The 22,713-nt window shown below is 46.9% G+C and overlaps 1 protein-coding gene across 5 annotated transcripts in view; it reads right to left on the bottom strand.

Annotated features, from left to right (window-relative positions):
- Positions 1 to 22,713, bottom strand: part of LOC126481546 (neurexin-1) — a 2,075,559-nt gene that overhangs the window by 521,492 nt on the left and 1,531,354 nt on the right. For all 5 annotated transcript variants that reach the window (XM_050105375.1, XM_050105377.1, XM_050105378.1 and 2 more), the window contains one exon: positions 6,379 to 6,486. In XM_050105375.1, the coding sequence (XP_049961332.1) occupies positions 6,379 to 6,486 (108 nt within the window). The remainder of the gene's footprint in view (positions 1 to 6,378; positions 6,487 to 22,713) is intronic.

Raw genomic sequence — 22,713 nt, 5'->3', positions numbered from 1 at the left:
GGCTAGTGCTCTACCAACATTTTTTTTTTTTTTTTTTTTTTTTTTTTTTTTATCCTATGCCAGGCTTACCACCTTTGCTGACATACATGTTGTTGTACTAGCGCATAAATAGTGTCTACAAAGTCCATATGTTGACAAATAGTGGCTACTTAGAAAATTAATTAATTAATGAAATGAATAAAACTGAAAATTCCCAAATGAAAGACATGAAGACATTGCGGATAGTACAAATACAAAAGAAACATGCTCCTGTAGCAATGAAATGAAATTCGTGTCGGGGGCGACACCTGCTCACGACCCGACGTTCGATAGAGCAAGAGAGCCATCTATCGACTCGTTCTCCAGACGTTGGCGTAAGACTGGGTCGTCTTCTCGAAATGAACTAAGGGTCCGTAAGTGTGATCGATATCTATCTCGGCTTCTTCGTCTATCTCATCTCTCACCCGTCACACCCCATCTGGCCGGCGGGTCGGTAAATGTAAGTCGCAAGTAATTAGCGAAGTCTTGTCTATATTTCTTATGCTGTTGCAGCTTCGTGTGTCCATCCAGGAGAAAATGCCAAAAATCAATTTTGTCCTTTTCCGATTCGTTATACACGTAGCCCACCACCATTCCCCGCACCCATGTCACTGCATTGGTTTTTTGGACCGGGAAATAATATTCTTGGGGGAAAAAAAGCGTGTCTGATGAAATTGTGTGAGGGGCGGAGCGTAACAGGAACGCCAGTATCTGTTGTGCCAAGTGCCACACTGGAGCCGTCCCACTACATGTTAAACGATGTTCATCAGTGTCCACTGTTGCGCAGCCTAAACATAGTGGAGTGTCCGCCAAATGAATCGCGTGCCGCCGTTGATTCGTTGCGAACTTCCTATTTATCACCACATACCATGTTGAGCGTACCGACGTTGGGAGGTAAACGTTCCGTATAACGCGCCATATCTGTCGCCAGTTCTTGTCTGGGTACTTCTTTTCCAGGGTATTCCTGGGGCACCGGCGCACTAAGAGTTGGTATACGTCTCGCGTCGTCGGTAGTCGTGTTGTTGGGAAGAAATCTCTGACATAGCTAAGCTCCAAAAAAAAAGACTTGAAATGTGACAGCTTCGGTGAAATATGGCCCACATCGACTGGGGGCAGCATTGAAGTGGGCGCTAGTACGTCGGCCAACGCACCCGAGATATTGCGAAATTGACCGCGCCACTGTCGGAAAATCGTACTGACGAATAACGCCCGTGCCTTTTCATATACGTTCACTAGACCAAGTCCACCCTCTCCAGGTGGTAGCGTAAGCGTTGTGTATCGGATCTTAAACAGGTGTCCCACACTCACGTAGGTTCCGAAAGTTGCTTGTATCCGTGATGCCATTGTGCGCGTTAAAGGCAGGACATGCGCTACGTGAGTGAGTCTCGGTGCTAGGTATACGTTAACATAGGTCACCCTCTGAATCATATCCAACGCTCTTAATTTCTGTAACAGCACCATTGTCCGCATCAGCTTCAATATGCGTCGGTAGTTATCCGCTGCTGTCCGCTGCACATCCGTGTGGAACGTAATACCTAGGCATTTTATGGTCTTAACCAAGATGAGCGGGCCTTCCTCCCCCGGTTGTAATCCTCGACCGACATTCATGCAGCGTGTTTTTTGTAGATTAAGCACGCTTCCTGCCGCCATCCCATATCGCTGTATCCATGCCAACGCCGTACGTACTTCTTCGCCTGTCCGTGCCACCAGCATCATATCGTCAGCATAAGCGCGGCAATGAAAGGTCAGTTGTGGCAACGGCACTCCCTCCAACCGTCTTCGGAGACCATATAGACAGGGTTCCAAAGCCATTGCATACAAAAATATCGAAAGGGGGCAACCTTGACGAACTGACCTTGAAATAACGATGTAGTCAGTGCCCCGCCCATTCACCGAGACCTTGGATCGTACGCCGTGTAACAGTCGCATGATCACTAGGATGAAGGCCTGTGGGATTCCCAATCGGCCCATCACCGCATGCAAAAAGGTATGATCCACTCTGTCGAATGCATGATCGAAGTCAATAGCGACGAGTGCCCCACGCACTCGGCATGCCGCTGCTAACGCGATGATATCTCGGTAGTCACTGAGCGCCGTATGTACGTTGCTCTTCCGCCGACCCAAGTTTGATCTATGAGGAGTCTATCAGAAAGTGAAGACCGCAGGCGAGCCCCAAGGATGCGGGCGAAAATCTTATAGTCGCAGTTCAAGAGAGTGAGTGGTCTATAATCTCCTGGATTTCTGCCACCGCGTGGTTTGGGTATTGGGATGATGATACCCTCCGTGAATTCGGCAGGTATCTCAGTCTGCGGTAACAGGAGTTCGTTGTACATCTGAATCCAGGTCCGTCCCATGAGATATGCAAAGGCGCGGTAAAATTCAATTGGGAAGCCGTCCTGTCCTGGGGACTTGTTCGGAGCCCCCCTGGCAATTGCGTCTGTCAGCTCGTTCTCTGTTATCGCTGTGATGAAAGTCTCTGCATCCAGTGGTGGTCCTCTATCTGGCATTTCCGAGATGACATCATGTAGTGTCTCGTGGTTCACATGTACAGGTCCATATAACTGGCGGAAATAGTCGGTAAACACATGCGCAATATCACGCTGGTGCACAACTTGCTGGCCAGTTTCAGAGATTAGTTCCCTGATCAAAGTCCTGCGTCGTCGTTGGCGTTCACGTACCACGTGGTGCATGGAGGGGGTTTCGGCAGCAACTGTGTCCGCCAGTCTCGCCCGGACCATAATACCTTCCATTCTTAGTCTCGTCAGCTGTAATAACTTGGCTTTTATCCTGCGCATGGCCGTGTGCCTTTCCGGCGATGGTTGTCGGGTCATCAGCTCCCTCAGGGCTGTAAAATAAAAATCAGCCGTTGTGCGGTTCCACTGCGATTTGTCCTGCCCGTATCGTATCAACGTTCGCCGTAACGTTGGTTTTGCGCATTTAATCCACCACTGGAGAACCGAGGTGTATGCTCGTTGGCGGCGAACGCAGGTCTCCCAGGCCGCCTCTATCGACCGGTGACATTCAGTGTCACGTAAAAGTGCACAATTCATTTTCCAGTGACCTTTACTCCGCCATATCTTCTGACGCGTTAGTGAAATCGTACAGACGTACGCCATATGATCCGTAAAAGCCGCTGGCCAGATTTCGGCATCCAGTATCGTCGTCCGTAGAGCGCGTGTCACGTACACTCCATCAAGTCTACTCGCCGAGTGTCCCGTGACAAACGTATAACCCGGTCTGTCACCATGCTGCAGTTCCCAGGTATCCAGAAGCGCCAGTTCGGTAATCAACGCACGCAGTTCCATGCATGGCACATAATGAGGTACTTGGTCCTTTTGGTCGACGACACAATTAAAGTCGCCGCCCACTATATAGTTATCAAAGCGTCCAGCGAACAACGGTGCTATCTCTTCGGTGTAAAAAGTCGCCCTTTCTCTTCGTTTTGTGGAGCCAGATGGTGCGTATAAATTGATGAAACGAACGCCGTCGACAGTGAGCGCTATGCCGCGTGCCGAAGGGAGAGACCTGACGTCCTCCACTCCTATCCTTCCCTGGTGAGAATCGCCACACCGCATCCACTTTCATCGTGCACTGAATAATGTGCCTCGTAACCGTAGAACTCTGGCGGCGATGTGAAACGCACTTCTTGTAGGAGTACAATATCCACGTCCGCAGCGCGTAACATATCTTTCAGCATTTGAATTTTAAGCGGTGTCCGTATGCCATTAATGTTTATCGTGGCAATGCGGTACGTCTGGCTTGTGTTCATCAGTTGTAGGGCGGTGTCATTAAGCGTCCATCTGCACCCCCAGCGCTCCTCAACACACTAAGTTGGTCAACATTTCCCGACCCCTCCCGGCCTCTGGCCAGGACTGTCCTCAATCGTCGCGTTCGTATTTTCATCCTGTTCCTGTTGGTCCATTTCTTGCGCCCAGTCCCCCAGCATAATTCCGGAACTGGTCGAAGGATGGGAGGTAACGTTGTCATCGCTCTGATGTTGGACAGTTGTCATCTCCACTTCCGCCTTCCGGTTACCAGAAGGAGAGTTCAAGTTATCGTCGCTTTGTAGTTCCTGCATCGTCATCTCGGTATCTGTTGAATCCACTGGTCTCAGGTCGATACTGTCGTTGTCGTCCACCGTCCCCTCGGGACTATGGCTATCGTCAGCAGAAGTCAGTCGACGCTTCTTTCTTCTCTTCGGCGAACGCTGTTTCCGTTGCCTTGCTTCCGCATCGGCTGTTGGGGTTGCGTATCCTCCGTCTTGGGCCTGGCCTATCACGCTCTCGGTGGAAGCACTGGCAGCCACCACGGATGAGCCTGGAGCGGCCGTCAGCTGCATCTCTTCTGTGGTGTCCTGTGTCTGCTGTGGTGGAACCGGTGGTCGGAGTTCCAGCCCGTTGGCGTCCATGTTCTCTATAGGGGGCAGCTGCTGGCGCCCATCGGAAGTCTCCCTCACGTCGCCTCTCAGGGCTTCCACAAAGGTCAACGGTAAGACAGTCGTCGGTTGTGGCGCCTGAACGTCATCCCGTGGAGTTTGCACTAAACGTCGCTGGAGGCATTCCGAGCGGACGTGACCTTCTTTCCCGCACCCCGAGCAAGTGCGAGGTTGCCCATCATAGATTATAATCGCTCGACAACCTCCTATGTACAAATAAGAGGGGACGTGCTTGCGCAGTTCTATCCGTATTTGTCTCACCCCATTTAAAACGGGGTACGTGGTAAAACTCGTCCATTTTTCGGCCACATGGGATAGAACTGTACCATATGGTCGAAAGGCGTCGGTAACAAGTTCAGACGGGACCTCAAACGGAAGTTCGAAGACTCGTATAGTGCGGATCCCCATTCCCGCGTGATCGACTGTAACCGCACCAACATTCCCGTCGGCATGACAGAAACGATACCCGTTCGGTGATCGTTGTAGAAGTCTTTCGCAAGCAGCCTCGTCAACAAGCTTGACATAGACGACGCTTGAAACGAGCGATAAATTGATTCCCACGATTTCCTGTGGATCGATTTTTACGTCTTCTCTGAAGAAACGTTCAATCTCGTGTGCCTTTGGTCGTGTATAGTCGTTCGCAAAACTGAACTTCAAAGTCGTTTTTCTGTACGAGTGTGCCATCTCGTTCTAAACTCACAACACCGCACACGTGAAGCTGCTCCGGCGTAAACAAGCAGGCGCTCGCACCACAGCGCGGCCGGCAGGCAACACGGTCCGCACTGTGTCACTGCCGAAGGCACACTGTGCGTTAGACCGCGCGGCTAACCGGGCGGGCATGTAATTTGTGCTCCAGTGCGTGGGTAGCATCACAACGATGCGGCTCTGTGACAACGCAGTTGTGTCGGGCGTAAATCGAGGACAAGCTCGTAAAAATGTGTTGCCGTTATCGTCAACTTTAGAACTTGATAGTTGATGATCTACCGTGTGTTGAGGTGTTTCATGATGAGATTAAGTGAAACTGGGGCTGAAAGGCAGCCAAACCAGAAGCGTTTCAGCGAGGTAATGCGCCATTTTCCCCATTAGATGTCATACTCGTCTCTCCAGGGATCGAAATTTTGTCTCCACATGTTTTGGATTATGATTGGTGGAATAGCTGTTACAATTGTCGTACAGTCATCGGGAAAGAGCGTTGCTAACCCGAGAGAGAGTTGAACATGTTTGTTTTTTGTTTCGTAAATAAAGACTAACTATTTTTTCATTTCTACACACTATGATGGTAAAATATCTAGCTCATATGTAAAAGAGTTTCGTCTACGCGTTACTGCTTTAGTACAGAAGCAATACAAGATATCCTCAAATTTTTAGTGTAAGAAACTGCAATTGAAACGAAATTCAGAAGTTGTTCACAGAAGTGTGTTTTATGTGTAAGATATGCATATAAAAAACAACTGGGATATATAATCACTTTTGGGAAAAATATACAGTTATTTTGCTCAGCTGTAAAATTTAGAAAGTTAGATTTATGGCGTTTCTTCACTCAAGCCATTATTTATTACTTTAGATCGTGAAAGTACAATTTCAGTTTAATTATTTTGATGCTGCATGCATTATGTTGGTGAAGTCTGAGTGCGATATCTCTAAAAATTATTCATTCTCTGGTGACAATGCGACTATGTACTGACAACTTAATGTTTGTTTCAACAGAGTAAAGGATGTTTGACTTACTCGAAGGATGTTGACTTACGAGTTATGGTGTAATAAGATACACTTCAACACGGATAGTCTGTAATCCTAAAAGGGTGAATAAAGTGTGGGGTGCCAGATTGCAAAATAAAAGTCTATTAGTTGGCAGGCGCGTTTTGCAGCAGACGGCAGCGGCGTGCGTGTGGTGCAGGGCAGAGCAGTGCGTGTGAGGTACTCACGTGCGGCGCGCTGGCCCCGCTGCTGTACAAGATGAGGCCGTTGGGCTCGTTGGTGCGGATCTTGAACGAGATGGAGCTGGACCGCGACGACTCCAGCGAGGGCAGCACCTGCGGGGCAAGACAGAGAGGGGGCGCGCCTGAGTGAGTGAGGCGGCCGTGGTTTTGCCGGGGTGCCTGCCCACGTCGTTCGGCGCGCTCAGCGTCGCGCCGGCAAACTACTTCCAGTCGTTAGACGGCCCACCAGCAGGTATGTACGAATAAAGAGGGCATCCGTCAAAAAATGGAAGAGCCCAATATACTGTTCCTTCGCCACGAATGTAAGAAAACGTAAGAGCTAAAAACATCTACATCTACAAGGGGAATAAAATGAAACAGGTCCGCAAAATATCTCACGCACCTTAGGTAGGCAACCCTTCTTACACCGTACATCCGAGACGGATATTTTCCGGGCCAGTTTTAATTCGTCCTTCCTCCCCCCCCCCCCTTCCCCCCTATCGGTTAGACATCTATGTTTCGCACTTACTGTATCTGGCAGAGGAGACTTGGTATGCTGCTTCCTTTCTTATTCCAGTCACTGTTCGTAAGCTTCGGTTACAAATCGGCTCTCTCCAATTTTACTTTCATGGTGTTTTCGCGAATTATATGCAGGAGGAAAAATTATGTCTACGGATGTGTGTGCTCTACGAATTTTAACAGTAAACCTTAAAGTGACATACAACATCTCTCTTCTGGCGCCTGCCACTGGGGTCGGATGACCATCTCCAGCCGCGAGTAGTGGCCACCGATGACCTCAGCATTTGAACATTTTGAACCATTTCTTGCACACTCGAGTGCTCGATAAACGAACTTGTGAAGAAGCGTGTTGTTTGTCTTTGGATTTATCTGTTTTCTCTATCAATCCTACCTGTGAGAATCGGACGAACGAATGTTTTTGTAAGTTTTGTAAGTTTCGTCCGTCGTGGTAGGACTACACTTCCTCGGGATTCTTCTGACTTCTGCCTTTCTTATGATTAGTTTCGAGAGGTAATTTAACTTTCTATCGCTCCATAAGAATACTCCGTGGTACTGAGTGGGCTTCACTGTTTCCAGTCTTCCTGTCAGTATATGTGCAAAAGTTACGTCTTTCTACTTCGAGGTTCGACACTAAATCCCTGCACCGTGCGTCACCCTTAACCGCGTCTTCCTGCATTTCGTTGCAACTCCCTAACAGAGCGACTTCTCTACACACGGCAGAAACATCCGCCAATAGTCTTACGGAGCTTCTGACGTTATTCTGACAAATTATTTATGTATATTCCTATAATACTCCCGTGGGGTACACTCGAATCCACTCGGGCGTCTGGAGGCTTCTCCCCGACAACAACGACATGCCGCGTTAAAAGTCTTGCTTTTAGCCTAGTTTTCAAAGTACAGACGATATTTGTATGTAGAACATACGCATTTACTGTCTTTTAAAGGAAACAAATACTATGTTAGTTTGTACCTGCTTATTTAGCAGTTTAATTATTTAATACAAATTTTACAGCAGTTGGGATTCTGCGTACTTCCAGAATTCTCTAAATTCACCAGATTCTGTTTACTTTATAACAACAGAACTACGCACAACAGCAAAGGTGACGCGTCAGTTATTACTACAGTAGCGACTAGGTACACGAGCGGGTCTGCTGTCCACGGTGTCACTACGCTACACAAGTGTAACTCAGAAGGTGTAGTGAGAGTGTCAAATGCAAGAATACGGAAATAGGACCAGTAAGCTACTGTGGGACCAGTTAATTAAGGACTTCACTCAATTCTACAGTTCTAGATTTCTGGACAAATCACCTAAAAAGCAAAACCAAGCCGTGCCGCAGGGCGCAAATTTTTGGGTGTAGAAATGTGTCTGCGATATACACCCAAGTCCCGCCTCTTTCCAGAATTAGACACAAGATTCTGTGCATAGTAGTAACGTATTATCTATTGTACATTTCAGAAAAGTACGTAAGAATTGCAACTTTGGGAGGATATTAATTTTGTAAATATGAATAACTTAACCTTTTTATTGTTTTGAGCTGTCATTCCGTTAGCATGTTGGAACTAAGTCACCGTTTGCCTTCATCTTCGATGAGTGTCTAAGCTCACATCGTGTTAGTTACAGGCACACAAGTCAGTTACTGTAGATTTGCATAAGAAATGGCCTAAAACCGACGAGTCTAGCGGGCGGCATCCATCTCTGCTCTCGGCCACTCCATTCTGCACGAGACCGCCACTCCAGCGATACGCCAGTCCTGTTCCAGCAGCGCTCTCTTTGCCATACGACGCTCACCAGGCACGAAATTCGCCACGAGTGTGTATTTGCACATTTTTGTACTTACAAGTTTAAAAACAAAAGCAGGCCCGGAGATAAAGCTGAAAACCTAGACTTGCTTCATGAAGCAGCGCTGCTTCCCGACGCCTACGAAGGCGTTCCTTTTATATATAGTTCAGAAATGAGTTTTTCAATTACGATTGAAACTGAATAGGAATCTGTTGAAATGCTGCAATGGTTGTATCAACAGACTTTTCTTTTAGCTCTAGATTAGCCATTCCTTCATGTTAAACTCGTATGTCGTTCGCGCTACCAATAGGAAGGTGAGAATTCTTTTGTTCAGTGACACGGTCGTTTAGACGGTTACTAAAACATACTACTGGTGACAGAATATGTTTTCACGTCATCAGTCGTCTTCATTCTTTGTCTACCTTTCCACCGGTACGTATCTTCTGTGGCCACAGCCCACATCCCTGGTGACCTGCTCCACAGACTGTGGTCGCGGTCCGCGTCCAGTACTTTCCCCCCTCTACTGTTCTGTTCTCTCCGTGGCCGCGGCGGTGTAGCAGGCAACGTGACTGAAGGCCGACATCCGGCGGCTGGTGTGGAGCAGCAAGCAGCGAGGGCGCCGTAGTATGTGGTGGCGTCCTAAAACTCGCCAGCCGTCAACGTTTACACACTCGCGTCCTGCCGAGGACCGTCTCTGCCACAGGTGCACCGCTGTCACCTTCGACGCGCACCGTTTCGTTTGTGATGCGGCTGCCTGCTGTCGACACCGCACGTTGGCATTCTTGCTGCGAATGATGCCTCAGCCGGTAGAGCCCACCGAACGTATCCATCCTGACGTCACTTACTACACTGCTACTCGACGTAATGCTACGGTGTGGGTTAAAGATGTGGCGTTGTCACAGTTCTTTTAGTGAGGCCATGCAGAGTTGTTACATTTTTGGCACTGCTTAACGAGCAACTACCCGGTTTTAGGGCGCAAGGCGTGGTACGGTTAGCTCTTTGTGAATCACTTGCGGTCGTCGTTGACGCATCCTCCGTGGCATAGGGGCGTTCCAGCTGTGAGGCAGCCGTGGAGAGTGAGCAGTGCCCACCGCCACGGTGAATGCAGCCTGGTGGGTGGCGTTGCGGCCGCGTGACGCGCTGGCAGCCGTGTGCGTGAGAGGGGGCTCAGCGAAGACATGGGGAGATACACGCAGCTAAGCGACTTTGACGAAGCACAGATTACTGTTGCGCAATGTGTGGAAGAGAATGGGAATGAGTATCTCAAAAACGGCGAAGCTGATCGAATGTTCACGTGATACTTTCGTTAGCATCTACCGAAAGAGGTAGAAGGACAGCGAAATTACCACGACTCCTCACAGAATGTGGCGTTCGGAGGCTTGTCTGCTCTGTAAAGTAGGATAGGTGGTGATGTGCGACATCTGTGCCGCAACAGCACAGTGCTGGTGCGTGCGCGACTACTTCACACCACACGGTTCATCGTACATTTTCGAACACGGAGCTCCGCAGCAGACCACCCCCACATGCTCACATGTTGACACAGTTACGAGTGCAGTTCGAGGGGTACCATCGGGATTCGAAAGTCGATCAATCTTCATGAGAATCACAAATGGTTCAAATGGCTCTGAGCACTATGGGACTTAACTTCTGAGGTCATCAGTCCCCTATAACTAGAACTACTTAAACCTAACTAGCCTAAGGACATCACACACATCCGTGCCCGAGGCAGGATTCGAAGCTGCGACCGCAGCGGTCGCGCGGTTCCAGACTGTAGCGCCTAGAACCGCTCAGCCACCCCGGCCGGCTGGGAATCACATTTTTGCTACGATAGGTCGCTGGTCGAGGTGGAAGGACAGGTGCCTCCATCGTGCAGAGTGCCACGAACACGGGCTGCTGGCAGGCGCTACTCTCCTTCGCTAACAAGGCACCAGCATCCCTTCGTGCTCGACGTCTTCCCTAACGGCTATGTTATCTTTCAGCAGTATAATGGCCAGCGTCCCGGAGCCAGAACAGTGCTACAGTGATTTGAGGAGTGTTATACTCAACTCACGTTGATGCCTCGGCAACCAGTTGCGCCTGATGTAAATTCTGAGGAACCCATCTGGGTCGCTATTGGGCGCCGGCAGCGGGTAGGAAAAGCAGCGGCCTGTTATTTACACGAATTACATGACCTATGCGGAGACATGTAATGAAACATATCTTCGAAAATCTACCAAGAAACTGTCGGATCCCTGATCCGTAGAATCAGTGATGTATTTTCTCCCGAAGACGGACAAAGAAGCCATTAAGCTTGTAGTTTTGCCTCGTCAGCGTATTCGGTGGCTGTAGGGCCGTCTCGCCGCTACGGGTAGCCTCGGAAAAAATTTCACCTTTATAACCTTTGCTTTCTCTCTCTCTCTTTTTCGTTTTTGTTCGCGGTGGGAGCCCGAAGTGGTAGCAAAAATCTTTCACAGTTAGCTTTTCACGTGAATGTCGTGTGACTCGGGGCCCCCTGTCGGGTAGACCGTTCGCCGGGTGCAAGACTTTCGATTTGACGCCCCTTCGGCGACTTGCGCGTCGATGGGGATGCAATGATGGTGGTTAGGACAACACAACACCCAGTTCCTCGGCGGAGAAAATCTCCGACCCAGCCGGGAATCGAAACCGGGCCCTTAGGACTGACATTTTGTGGCGCTGACCACTCAGCACCTGGGGTGGACAACTTTTCAGTTGAAAGCGGCGGCCGGCCGAAGTGGCCGTGCGGTTAAAGGCGCTGCAGTCTGGAACCGCAAGACCGCTACGGTCGCAGGTTAGAATCCTGCCTCGGACATGGATGTCTGTGATGTCCTTAGGTTAGTTAGGTTTAACTAGTTCTAAGTTCTAGGGGACTAATGACCTCAGCAGTTGAGTCCCATAGTGCTCAGAGCCATTTGAACCATTTGAAAGCGGCGGTCGCATTGGACAGTTTTTGTTTGGAGTTTAGACAGATTCTGCGGGTAGTGTCGATGTTAGGGGCCAACGGCCGAAGTGGAAGAGCTCTAGAGAGGGGAAAAAAGAATCAGTGAAGCGCGAATCTGGAAACCGAGAGGTGACATTTAATCTCGATCGGAGTAAAGAAGTAATGAAGCGAAAACGTATACGGGGGAAGAAACGAAGTGCGAGGTGGAATCCTCGTCGGGGTCCACTCGGGCTGCCATCAGACGGACACCGCCGGCGGCGCTCGCCACGACGGGCCGGCAGCCAGGCGGTCAGGCAGGGCCCGGCCGCCTGCCGCCTCCAGCCCTCCGCGGCTCCAGCGTCACACACTGTCTCTTCCGTACTGCTCTGCGCAGGTGTCCCAGTAACCTGTCTGCTCTTCTGATAAGAGTCCTCCACAGACTTCATTCGTCATCCATTCGTTTCAGTAATGCCTCATTTCGTATTTTATTTCTCCACTTTGACAGCGTCACGTTTCAAACCGCGCAGTTTCTTTTTTCTCCACCAGATTTATGGTGGCACACGTTTCATTTCCGTACAGCACAGTGTAACAGGCGAATAGTATCGGGAGTTTGTTTCCCAGTTCTATATCGAGATCCGACACTAGCGGAGCTCATTACTGAGGAAAGCTTTCTTCGTGTGTACCGATCTAACTCAGCTACAGCCACCTTTCTTAGACTCACTTCTTCACTCTGCTACGTCGTTCCCAGTTTTGATGTTAACTATGTCATTTCCTTGCTATTCTCTCAATCATTTTAGTTTTACGTTGCTCGCCTATAAGCCGTATCCTCCCCTCCGTATGCTGCCCATGTATAATACAGCTGGTGTCCTAAGCCTTCCTTACTTGCTGCGAGGAAATCTGTGCCGCCAGTCAACCTTACCACAGCTACTCGTTCCCTCTGTTCGTTATCTCCTTCTACGATTTTTTTTTTTACTCGCTTCGTCGCTTTTTCTACCTACACGTTGAATTACAGTGGTGACAGTCTTTAACCCCACGTTACACCGACCTTAACACCATCTTGTCTTTCTTGATCTTTCCAGTATTTTCATTAACTTTTCGAAGATCAGTTGTTCAACGAAAAGATCAGTGCCTGCCAAAAGGATGAATTCCATCTGAGTGCTGAAACAGAAAGCTACACTACAGAAGCTCGGCTGCTGGGGAGAGAACTGTAATAATTGTTCTGGGATACCACAGAGGCTGCGGCAGTCTGTTCTGAGAAAGTGTCCTCTTGTAATGTCTGCACGACGGCTCGATAAGTGATGCTGGGCTACAAACTGGAGCGTAGGTTTCTGTGACGGCAAGTTAGCCACGGAACTACACGGCTCTCAGCGGAGAAGGGGTGGGTTGGCTACAGCGGGGGTAGCGCGGTGGGTTAGGGGAGGGCGGCTTCCCGGCTTACCAGTGTGCTGTCCGGGCTGTGGAAGGTGATGGGCAGCCACGCCTGCGGGCACAAGAGACACACGTCACACACGGCGCAGAGAGCTCGCCAGGCGGCCACTCCCCACTCACGTGCCTGTTCAGCTACTCACTAGAACACACTTCTGCTTCACCAAAAATTTCCCATAAACTGAAAAAAATTACCAAATAAACGTAAATAAACACTGGTGTCCAGTGGTGTAACGGAAAGGGGGGGTGGGGGTGGGGGGCAATGGGACGAATGTCTCGGAAGAAACATCTTTAGGGGCAGAAAAAAATTGTAACACACAATTTTTATCACAAAATAAGACAATATTTCAGGGTTCGAATATAGTGCTCATCATAATTAATGTCCTAGATTAATATTTTTTCGACAGTTAGAAAAGTGCTGTCGCTTGCTTCACGACTCCATTGGCTGTGTTTCTATTCACAAATGAAGGTTCTCCCTCGTCGCCTATAACACGACTGAGATCAGAAAAAAAGTAGCCTTCAGACACGACGGACAAGTAAATAACCACACTACTATTATAATTGCGAAAGTAAGTCTCTTACGCTTTCACGACTAAACCGCTGAGCCGATTATAATAAAAATTTGTACGGAGATACCTTGAACACTGAGGAAGAAGATAGGTTCATTCAGAAAGCGTGAAGTCCAACATACACTACTCTCCATTAAAATTGCTACACCACGAAGATGACGTGCTACAGACGCGATATTTAACCGACAGGAAGAAGATTCTGTGATATGCAAATGATTAGCTTTCCAGAGTATTCACACAAGGTTGGTGCCCGTGGCGACACCTACAACGTGCTGACAAGAGGAAAGTTTCCAACCGATTTCTCATACACGAACAGCAGTTGATCAGTGTTGCGTGGTGAAACGTTGTTGTGATGCCTCTTCTAAGGAGGAGAAATGCGTACCATCACGTTTCCGACTTTGATTTGACGATTGCGGTTTATAGTATCGCGGCATTGCTGCTCGCGTTGGTCGAGATCCAATGACTGTTGGCACAATATGGAATCGGTAGGTTCAGCAGGGTAATACGGAACGCCGTGCTGGATCCCAACGGCCTCGTATCACTAGCAGTCGTGATGGCAGGCATCTTATCCTCATGGCTGTAACGGATCCTGCAGTCACGTCTCGATCCCTAAGTCAAGAGATGCAGACGTTTGCAAGACAACAACCATCTGCACGAACAGTTCGACGACGTTTGCAGCAGCATGGACTATCAGCTCGGAGATCATCCCTGCGGTTACCCTTGACGCTGCATCACAGGCAGGAGCGCCTGCAATGGTGTACGGAACGGCGAACCCGGGTGCACGAATGGCAAAACGTCATTTTTTCGGATGAATCCAGGTTCTGTTTACAGCATCATGATGGTCGCATCCGTGTTTGGCGACATCGCGGTGAACGCACATTGGAAGCGTGTATTCGTCATCGCCATACTGGCTTATCACCCGACGTGATGGAATGGGGTGCCATTGGTTACACGTCTGGGTCACCTCTTGTTCGCACTGACGGCACTTTGAACAGTGGTCGTTACATTTCAGATGTGTTACGACCCGTGGCTCTACCCTTCATTGAATCCCTGCGAAAGCCTACATTTCAGCAGGATAATGCACGACCGCATGTTGCAGGTCCTATACGGGCCTTTCCGGACACAGAAAATGTTCGACTGCTGCCCTGGACAGCACATTCTCCAAATCTCTTACCAATTGAAAACGTCTGGTCAATGGTGGCCGAGCAACTGGCTCTTCACAATACGCCAGTCACTACTCTTGATGAAATGTGGTATCGTGTTGAAGCTACTAGGACAGCTGTACCTGTACACCCCATCCAAGCTCTGTTTGTCTCAATGCCCAGGCGTATCAAGGCCGTTATTACGGCCAGAGTTGGCAGAGCTCGCCGCGCCCCATCACCAGCAGTCAGCAGCCAGCAGTCAGCAGCCAGCAGCCAGCAGTCAGCAGCCAACAGGCAGCACGGATCGGCCCCACCAGCTTAGCCCGGGGCCGAGCGTCCAGTTGACACAGTACGGCACGGGACGGCGTGTTTGGCGCTTTACGTGGAGAGGCGGAATCCTCTCGACTTCCCACCCTGTCCCACGGAGTCTGAGCCACCACTGGCACAAACTACTGTTCCGCCCTGCCGCTGGACAGAAATGCTGGTATGTTGGAAAATCTGAGCTTAAGACAATTTACAGCAGTTTTTTCGTGGGAAGAACAGTCCGAAAAGCACCGAAACGCATACTTGCCTTGGCGTCAGAATGTGATTTCGGGTCTTTTCGGGGTGCGAAAGCACGTTTCTGATTGGTTTTTGGCATCTAAATGTTGGTGCGCGACAGCGAGGTCGATTCCAGCCCCCTCCTCTTATTGCAGGGGCATTATTATTTTTTATTTTTAGTGGAGATTCGTCAACACTTGGCCTCGGGCACTAATCTCAGGGTCGCTAAGACTGTATTGAGCAGACCTGCACTCGGGCCTTACGACAAGTCGCTGGACTTTGATTTAGCACCCTCGGCGCTCGGATGAATTTCAGCCGAGTGCATGACAGAGGCCGCACCAGCTCGCCCTGCGCCAGCCAGCAGCGGCGCAGCGGACGGCGACACCACGCAGGCTGGCCGTAGGCACGGTAGGCGGGCCCGCGCTGCTGTGCGGTCGTTCGGCGCAACGAATTTGGGCCGTTTGAGCAGAGGTGACTTCATTCCGCTAATCTCTTACCGTAACAAGAGCTTCACGCAACTTTTTACAAGGCGACAGAAAAAATACAGGGACACGGATTTACATCGCTACTTACTTCGATGCATATGTTACTCGAATGTTAAGTTAAATGTTAATGTGCTTCACAAACAAGTTTTTTCCCTTAATTAAGAATACCTATGAACGGAACGCAGCTTTCAGGACTGTCCATCGTGTAAGTTTACTTACACGATGTACAGTCGCCACAATGATCATATGGTATGTGCGAATGTAGTCGTCTCAGTTTTTCGGGGAGAAAATATTAGTAAATTACAGTTCCGGTGCAAAGATGGCCTATTGCGACGGAACCTGGTCCCGTGCAGGCTCTAAAACGCGTGAAGCCGCACAGACGAATGTCTAATCGTGCGTATATGTACACTATAAACACAAATTTCCAAAGTTGTTAAAATTATGAAATTTCTCCCCTTTGAACAAATATTTATTTATACGACAGTACTCTTTAACAAAACAACCACTTTCGTATTTCTATTCACAAGATATTACGCCTCAGTGTTTAAGTAAACTTAATTCTTAGATCCATAACGGCAACCATGCAACAATACGATTACATCTGCTCCGTCCGCAAGCCCTTCTATTCCACCATCTCAAGCCATAGTAACTAAAGTTCATATTAGACCAAGTAAGACCTTGGTCACAGATATTAAGTCAAAATTGACCAGGTTTCGACGTTACTATGAGCGTCGTCATCAGAATTAAAGTAACTGTTCTAAAACATAATAGGTATATAAGACATTAATAAACGGAAGTGTGTACTGACTGGAAAGAGATACAGTACTTACAAGTCACATTCTAAAATAATATCTAAGCGGGAAAGGCGACGTCATGAAAAGTTGTAAATAAGATAAGATGGCGAGGCGCTAAGGGCTGCTCGTACCTCAGTGAACACGGATTGCAACAAGACTGAGGTGCCCACCTTAGAAAGTGCGGCCAAGTAAACATGGTGTTGCTACGAGCGCCATCTAGTAGCCGCAGAAACAACTAGGCTTATGTACATTCAAAATTAGACACATGAAATTGTAATGAAGCTGATTCAGGCATAACGTAAGCACTAATAATAACAATAAGATGAAGTTACATATTTATCTGCTTTAAACAGAGATACATTTTGTAACGTAAAAAAACGTCAGTTATGACATATAAGAAAACATCAAAGACGTAACAGGAAAATAACATTTCGGCAAACTGCATGAGGAAATCTGAATCAAAGGTCAAGCAACAGCTTTATACAGTCGAAAAAGTTTTTATTTCGCAGCTGCAGCTTTTGTCAACTTCTCTGTGACGGTGTAAATTTACAGCTAACCAGCAGTACATGTTGAAACTATGCTCCTTACATAAAATGTTGCATAAAAAGCTGCATCATTTTGCACCATTCTGAGATGACAACAGCAGCCGATTGCTTGCTTGCTTCATTGCCATGAAGATATTGTTGAACTGAAACGTGTTAAAAGGATGAAATACCTCGGCACGTTCCTTATGCTGACCAATCTGCCTCACTGGGACATATTTCTCTTCACTTGTCGTTCTCTTTCGTTCGTGTATTTTATTCTTCACAACTCCAGTTCCTTTATACTTTTCTCTACAGTGCTTGCAAACATCAACCATGCGCCTGTGGAACCTGCACCACTGATCTACACGTTGTAAAATCCGCTGTAAACGAAGACCGTAATCATTTTTCTTTTTTCGACAGTCGTATACTTTGCGATGGTCTCAACAGTTTCACGAGCAACTTATGTGATCGCTACAGCAGAGGCTCGTGACTTGAAGCGCGCAGGTAAACGCACGAACCGTACTTGAGTCACCAGTTCAGAAGTTTCTCTCCGAACCCTCTTCTGAGGGTGCAGCCTAAGTTTGCGGCGCTGTTATAGCGTTACTGTTTGCTCAAGTTCCACATATGTTATGCCGTTGAAGCCCTCTTGACGATTCTTTCCAAAGCCACAGAAAAACCTATCTGACTCCATTTAAAAAAAGGAGCACGAAGTCGATATCATAACGCGATAGCGATAACCGTTCACAATTGCTCGTGTACGTTGTAAAATTCACCACATAGTCCACCCCTCGACATATTTACTCGCTCTGGACACGTTTGGGGTCGCTGCCTCGCCGTGAGTGTTTACACATAGGCAAAGCAAGGAACCCCGAAAGCAGCCAACAGACCGCTAGTGACGACGTGGATGTGAATTCTTGTCTCGCACCCTGTCTTATGAAAGACCGCTTTTACTTTTTATTTTTTTTTATTTACAAGGCAAATTCCGTTGGACCAAATTGAGGAGCAAAACTCAAATGTCACGGAACGTGTTAGTACAGCCGGCCAGAGTGGCCGAACCGTTAAAGGCGCTACAGTCTGGAACCGCACGACCGCTACGGACGCAGGTTCGAATCCTGCGTCGGGCATGGATGTGTGTGATGTCCTTAGGTTAGTTAGGTTTAAGTAGTTCTAAGTTCTAGGGGACTGATGACCACAGCAGTTAAGTCCCATAGTGCTCAGAGCCATTTGAACCATTTTTGTTAGTACATGAAATTACAACATAAAAGTAATAACAGATAAAAATAAAATGTTTATGAACCCGAAAAAAGTAAATCCATAAGTTTAAGTGAACCTAGTCAACAATACAACAAGAATCAGCTTAATTTTTCAAGGAACTCCTCGACAAGATAGAAGGAGTGACCCATGAGGAAACTCTTCAAAAAATGGTTCAGATGGCTCAGAGCACTATGCGACTTAACTTCTGAGGTCATCAGTCCCCTAGAACTTAGAACTACTTAAACCTAACTAACCTAAGGACATCAGACACGTCTATGCCCGAGGCAGGATTCGAACCTGCGACCGTAGTGGTCGCTCGGTTCCAGACTGTAGCGCCTAGAACCGCTCGACCACCCCGGCCGGCGAAACTCTTCAGTTTCGATTTCAAAGCGCGAGGATTACTGCTAAGATTTTTGAATTCGATTGTTAGCTTATTGAAAATGGATGCAGCAGTATACTGACTGCACTCCTTTCTGCACGAGAGTTACGGAAGTTCGATCGAAATACAGGATTGATTTCTGCCGAGTATTAACTGAGTGAAAGCTGCTTATTCTTGCGAATAAGCTAATATTATTGACAAGAAACGACAATAAGGAATATATATATTGAGAGGTCAATGTCAAAATACCCAGACTCGTGAACATGGGTCGACAAGAGGTTCTTGAACTTACACCACTTATTGCCCGAACAGCCCGTTTCCGAGCCAAAAATATCCTTTTAGAATGGAAAAAGTTACCCCAAAATATAATACCATACGACATGAAAATAAGTAAAGTAGGCTAATTTTCGTGTCGGACGATCACTCACTTCAGATACCGTTTGAATAGTAAAAATGAAAGTATTAAGTACAAGATCCTGAACGTGGGCTTTCCACAACAGCTTACTATCTATCTGAACACCTAGAAATATGAACTGTTCAGTTTCACTAATCATTTGCCCATTCTGTGAAATTAAAACGTCAGGTTCTGTTGAACTGCGTGTTAGAAACTTTAAAAACTGAGTCTTACTGTGATTTAGCGTTAATTTTTTTTCTACAAGTCATGAACTTAGGTCATGACGTCGAGCCCGTGTTGTACACAACATCCTTTCTACCAAGCTAGTGTCATCTGCAAACAGAAATATTTTGGAGTTTCCTGTAATACTACAGGGCATGTGATTTATATAAATAAGGAACAGGAGTGGCCCCAACACTGATCGCTGAAGCACCCCCCACTTGACCGTACCCTACTCAGAATCCACATCACATCCATTCTCAACATTGTGAATAATTACCTGTTGCTGTCTGTTGCTAAAGTAAGAGGTGAAGCAATTGTGAGCTACTCCCCATATTCTGTAATGGTCCAACGTCTGGAGCAATATTTTGTGATCAACACAATCAAACGCCTTAGTTAAATAAAAAAATATGCCTACCGTCCGAAACCTTTTGTTTAACCCACAGAGAAAAGAGAATATAGCATTTTCAGTTGTTGAACGACTTCTAAAAGCCGAACAGTACATTTGATAGCAAAAAATAATCAATTATTCTTACATACACAGCCTTTACAATAACTTTAGCAAATAGTAATGGCACAGAAGTACGAGTAGGTCTAGAACTGTCTACATTATACCTTTCTCCCTTTTTATGAAGCAGCTTTACTACTGAGTACTTTAATCGTTCAGGAAACTGACCATTCCTAAAGGAAAAATTACTAATACGGCTCAATGCAGGGCTAATACATGGATCACAGTACTTTAATATTCTGCTACGTACTGCATCATAACCATGAAAGTCCTTAGTCTTCCGTGATTTAATTAGTGACTCAATCTCCCCCTTGTCTGTATCACAAAGGAGTATTTCAGACATCAATCTCGGAAAGGCATTTGCTAAGAATGTTCTATGATTCGCTGTAGAAACTAATTTTTTATTTAATTCACCAGCAATGTTCAGAAATGATTGTGAAATACTGTACATATATCTATTTTATCAGTAACAGAAATATTTGTAGTACGAACTGACTTTATATCGTCGAACTTGTGCTGCTGACCAGACACTTCCTTCACAACTGACCGTATGGTTTTAATTTTATCCTGTGAATTAGCTATTCTATTTGCATACCACATAGCCTTTGCCTTCCTAATAACGTTTGAAGCACCTTAGAATACTGTTTGTAATGGGCTGCTGCAGTTTGATTGTGACTACTTCTAACATTTTGATGTAATTCCCGCTTTGTTCTACATGATATCCTTATCCCACTGGCAAGCCACCCGGGCTGCCCGTTACTGCCAGTATCCTGTTTAGAAAGCAACTCTCAAAGAGCATGAGAAATGTGTTATGGAAAGCATTGTATTTATCAACTATGTTATCGGCACTATAAACATCCTGCCACTCTTGTTCCTTGACAAGGTTTAAAAAACTCTCTACTGCTGTTGGATTAACATTGCTACATAGTTCGTAATTATATGTGACATTTGTTTGAGTACAAAAACCTTTTAGTGTTAAAATTTGTGCATCATGGTATGAAAGGCCATTCACCCTTTTATTAACAGAATGCTCATCTAGTAATGAAGAATGAATAAAAATATTGTCTATGACTGTGCTACTGTCCCCCTGCACCCTAGTTGGAAAAAACACCGTCTGCATCAGGTCATATGAATTTAGGAGATCTATCAACATCCTTTTTCTTGCACCATCATATACAAAATTTATACTAAAGTCACGACATATAACTAATTTCTGGACTTTCTACAAAGTGAATCAAGAACTCTCTCTAGTTTGAACAGAAATGCTCTGAAGTTACAGTTAGGGGACCTATAAGCAACATAAATTAGAAGTTAAGTTTTACTAAATTCAACTGTCCCTGCACAACATTCAAATATCTGTTCAGTGCAGTGCCATGATACATCTATGGACTCAAATGGAATACTGTTTTTTACGTACATAGCCACTCCCGCACCCCGCAAAGAACTCCTTGAAAAACAGCCACCTAATCTGTATTGTAGTAAAGGAAGCATCTGAATTGTCAAATTATTTAAGTGGTGCTCTGACATACCAATAATGTCAGTCAACATCTATAAGCTCTTCACTAACTTTATCTGTAATGTCTCTTATATTTTGATGAAATATGCTAATTCCTTCTCTACTTGGAAACATGGCGCCATATGAAGGTGAGCTCTTAGTTAGAGGGACTTCCTTTAAGCAGGGATACCTATCAGCTGACTTCAATCTAAAAAAGGTGCAGCTCTAAAAACAACTACTACAGGAATTTTTCCATGAGTGTTCCCACCCAACCCACTACACTGTCACCTATAAGCTTTGCCAGCCTGCCCTTCCCCTTCTCACCTGTATCAATATATTTCCATTCGACTCCAACCGGAAAAAAACCTTACTGCGGTAAAATTTTTTAAAAGAAGCAAACGTGTGTATCTGACACGAAGCAGAAAAAATATCGTTCAGGAAGACAGAACTGGTTAATAAAATATAATCAAGTAGGAGTAATAATACTCGATTTCCAGGAGCAAATATATTGGTAAGCTAAAACATTACCACCACTGCCCACGGCGACACCGGATGCCGCGTGGTGGCGTTGCGGGCACGTGGCGCGGTAACGAAAGTAATCATGTTCTGGCTCGTCAGTGTAAACGTAGGTGTAGATACGAACGAAGAATCGCCACTTGGAGCATTGCTAGTAACATTTTTATTTTCTTAGTTTTATTTAAATTACACAGTTAGTAAAACTATGGAAATTTTGACATAATTTTTAATAAAACTAAAATCTTGTTATTCTTCATACGTAATGACATGAGAAAAAATTAAAATTTTGTACACACTTACGAAAGGCCTCTTTATTAAGTGCTGAGAAATCTTCCAAACGCCAAAGGCAGTTTTGTTCAAGTTTCAGAATTGCTTTCTACTGCTTTAAAAAATTGATGAAAGTGTGTATGCAAGAAGGAAATAGTCCACTGTGAGAGAAAATCTGTGCGTTTCGATGCGCATGCCGGTTTCCCTGAATTATTCAATTAGGAACGCGAGAGCAGCCGCAGTGAAGAAGAGGCATGTGGTACTCGGTGTACGGATACATGATGTGCGTCGAAATTGATATTAGGACAGCTTGTCAATCAGTAATGGAAGAAGATTAGGCAGGACGTGCCGTCGACGACGGTGTCATTCGGGACGGAGACCGAGCGTTGTGTCAGCAGAGGAGCGGCGGCCGTGGCGGGGGCCGGACAGCGGGCGGGGGCGGGAGGCGGGGGCGGCACGGCGGCCACGGGACGTGAATGGCGGCTAACTAGCGGCCGACGTGCCGCCTCAGCAGCGGCGCTGGGGCGGGGTCCGTCTGCGTGCTCCTTCCGCGAGGAACTGGACCTTACGACCAGAGATCCCCGGCTGTGGTACCGACTGTAAGGCGATGCGGG

The sequence above is a fragment of the Schistocerca serialis genome, chromosome 5, assembly GCF_023864345.2.
Source record: "Schistocerca serialis cubense isolate TAMUIC-IGC-003099 chromosome 5, iqSchSeri2.2, whole genome shotgun sequence".
Taxonomy (NCBI): domain Eukaryota; kingdom Metazoa; phylum Arthropoda; class Insecta; order Orthoptera; family Acrididae; genus Schistocerca; species Schistocerca serialis.
This window is presented reverse-complemented; position numbering and strand designations above follow the sequence as displayed.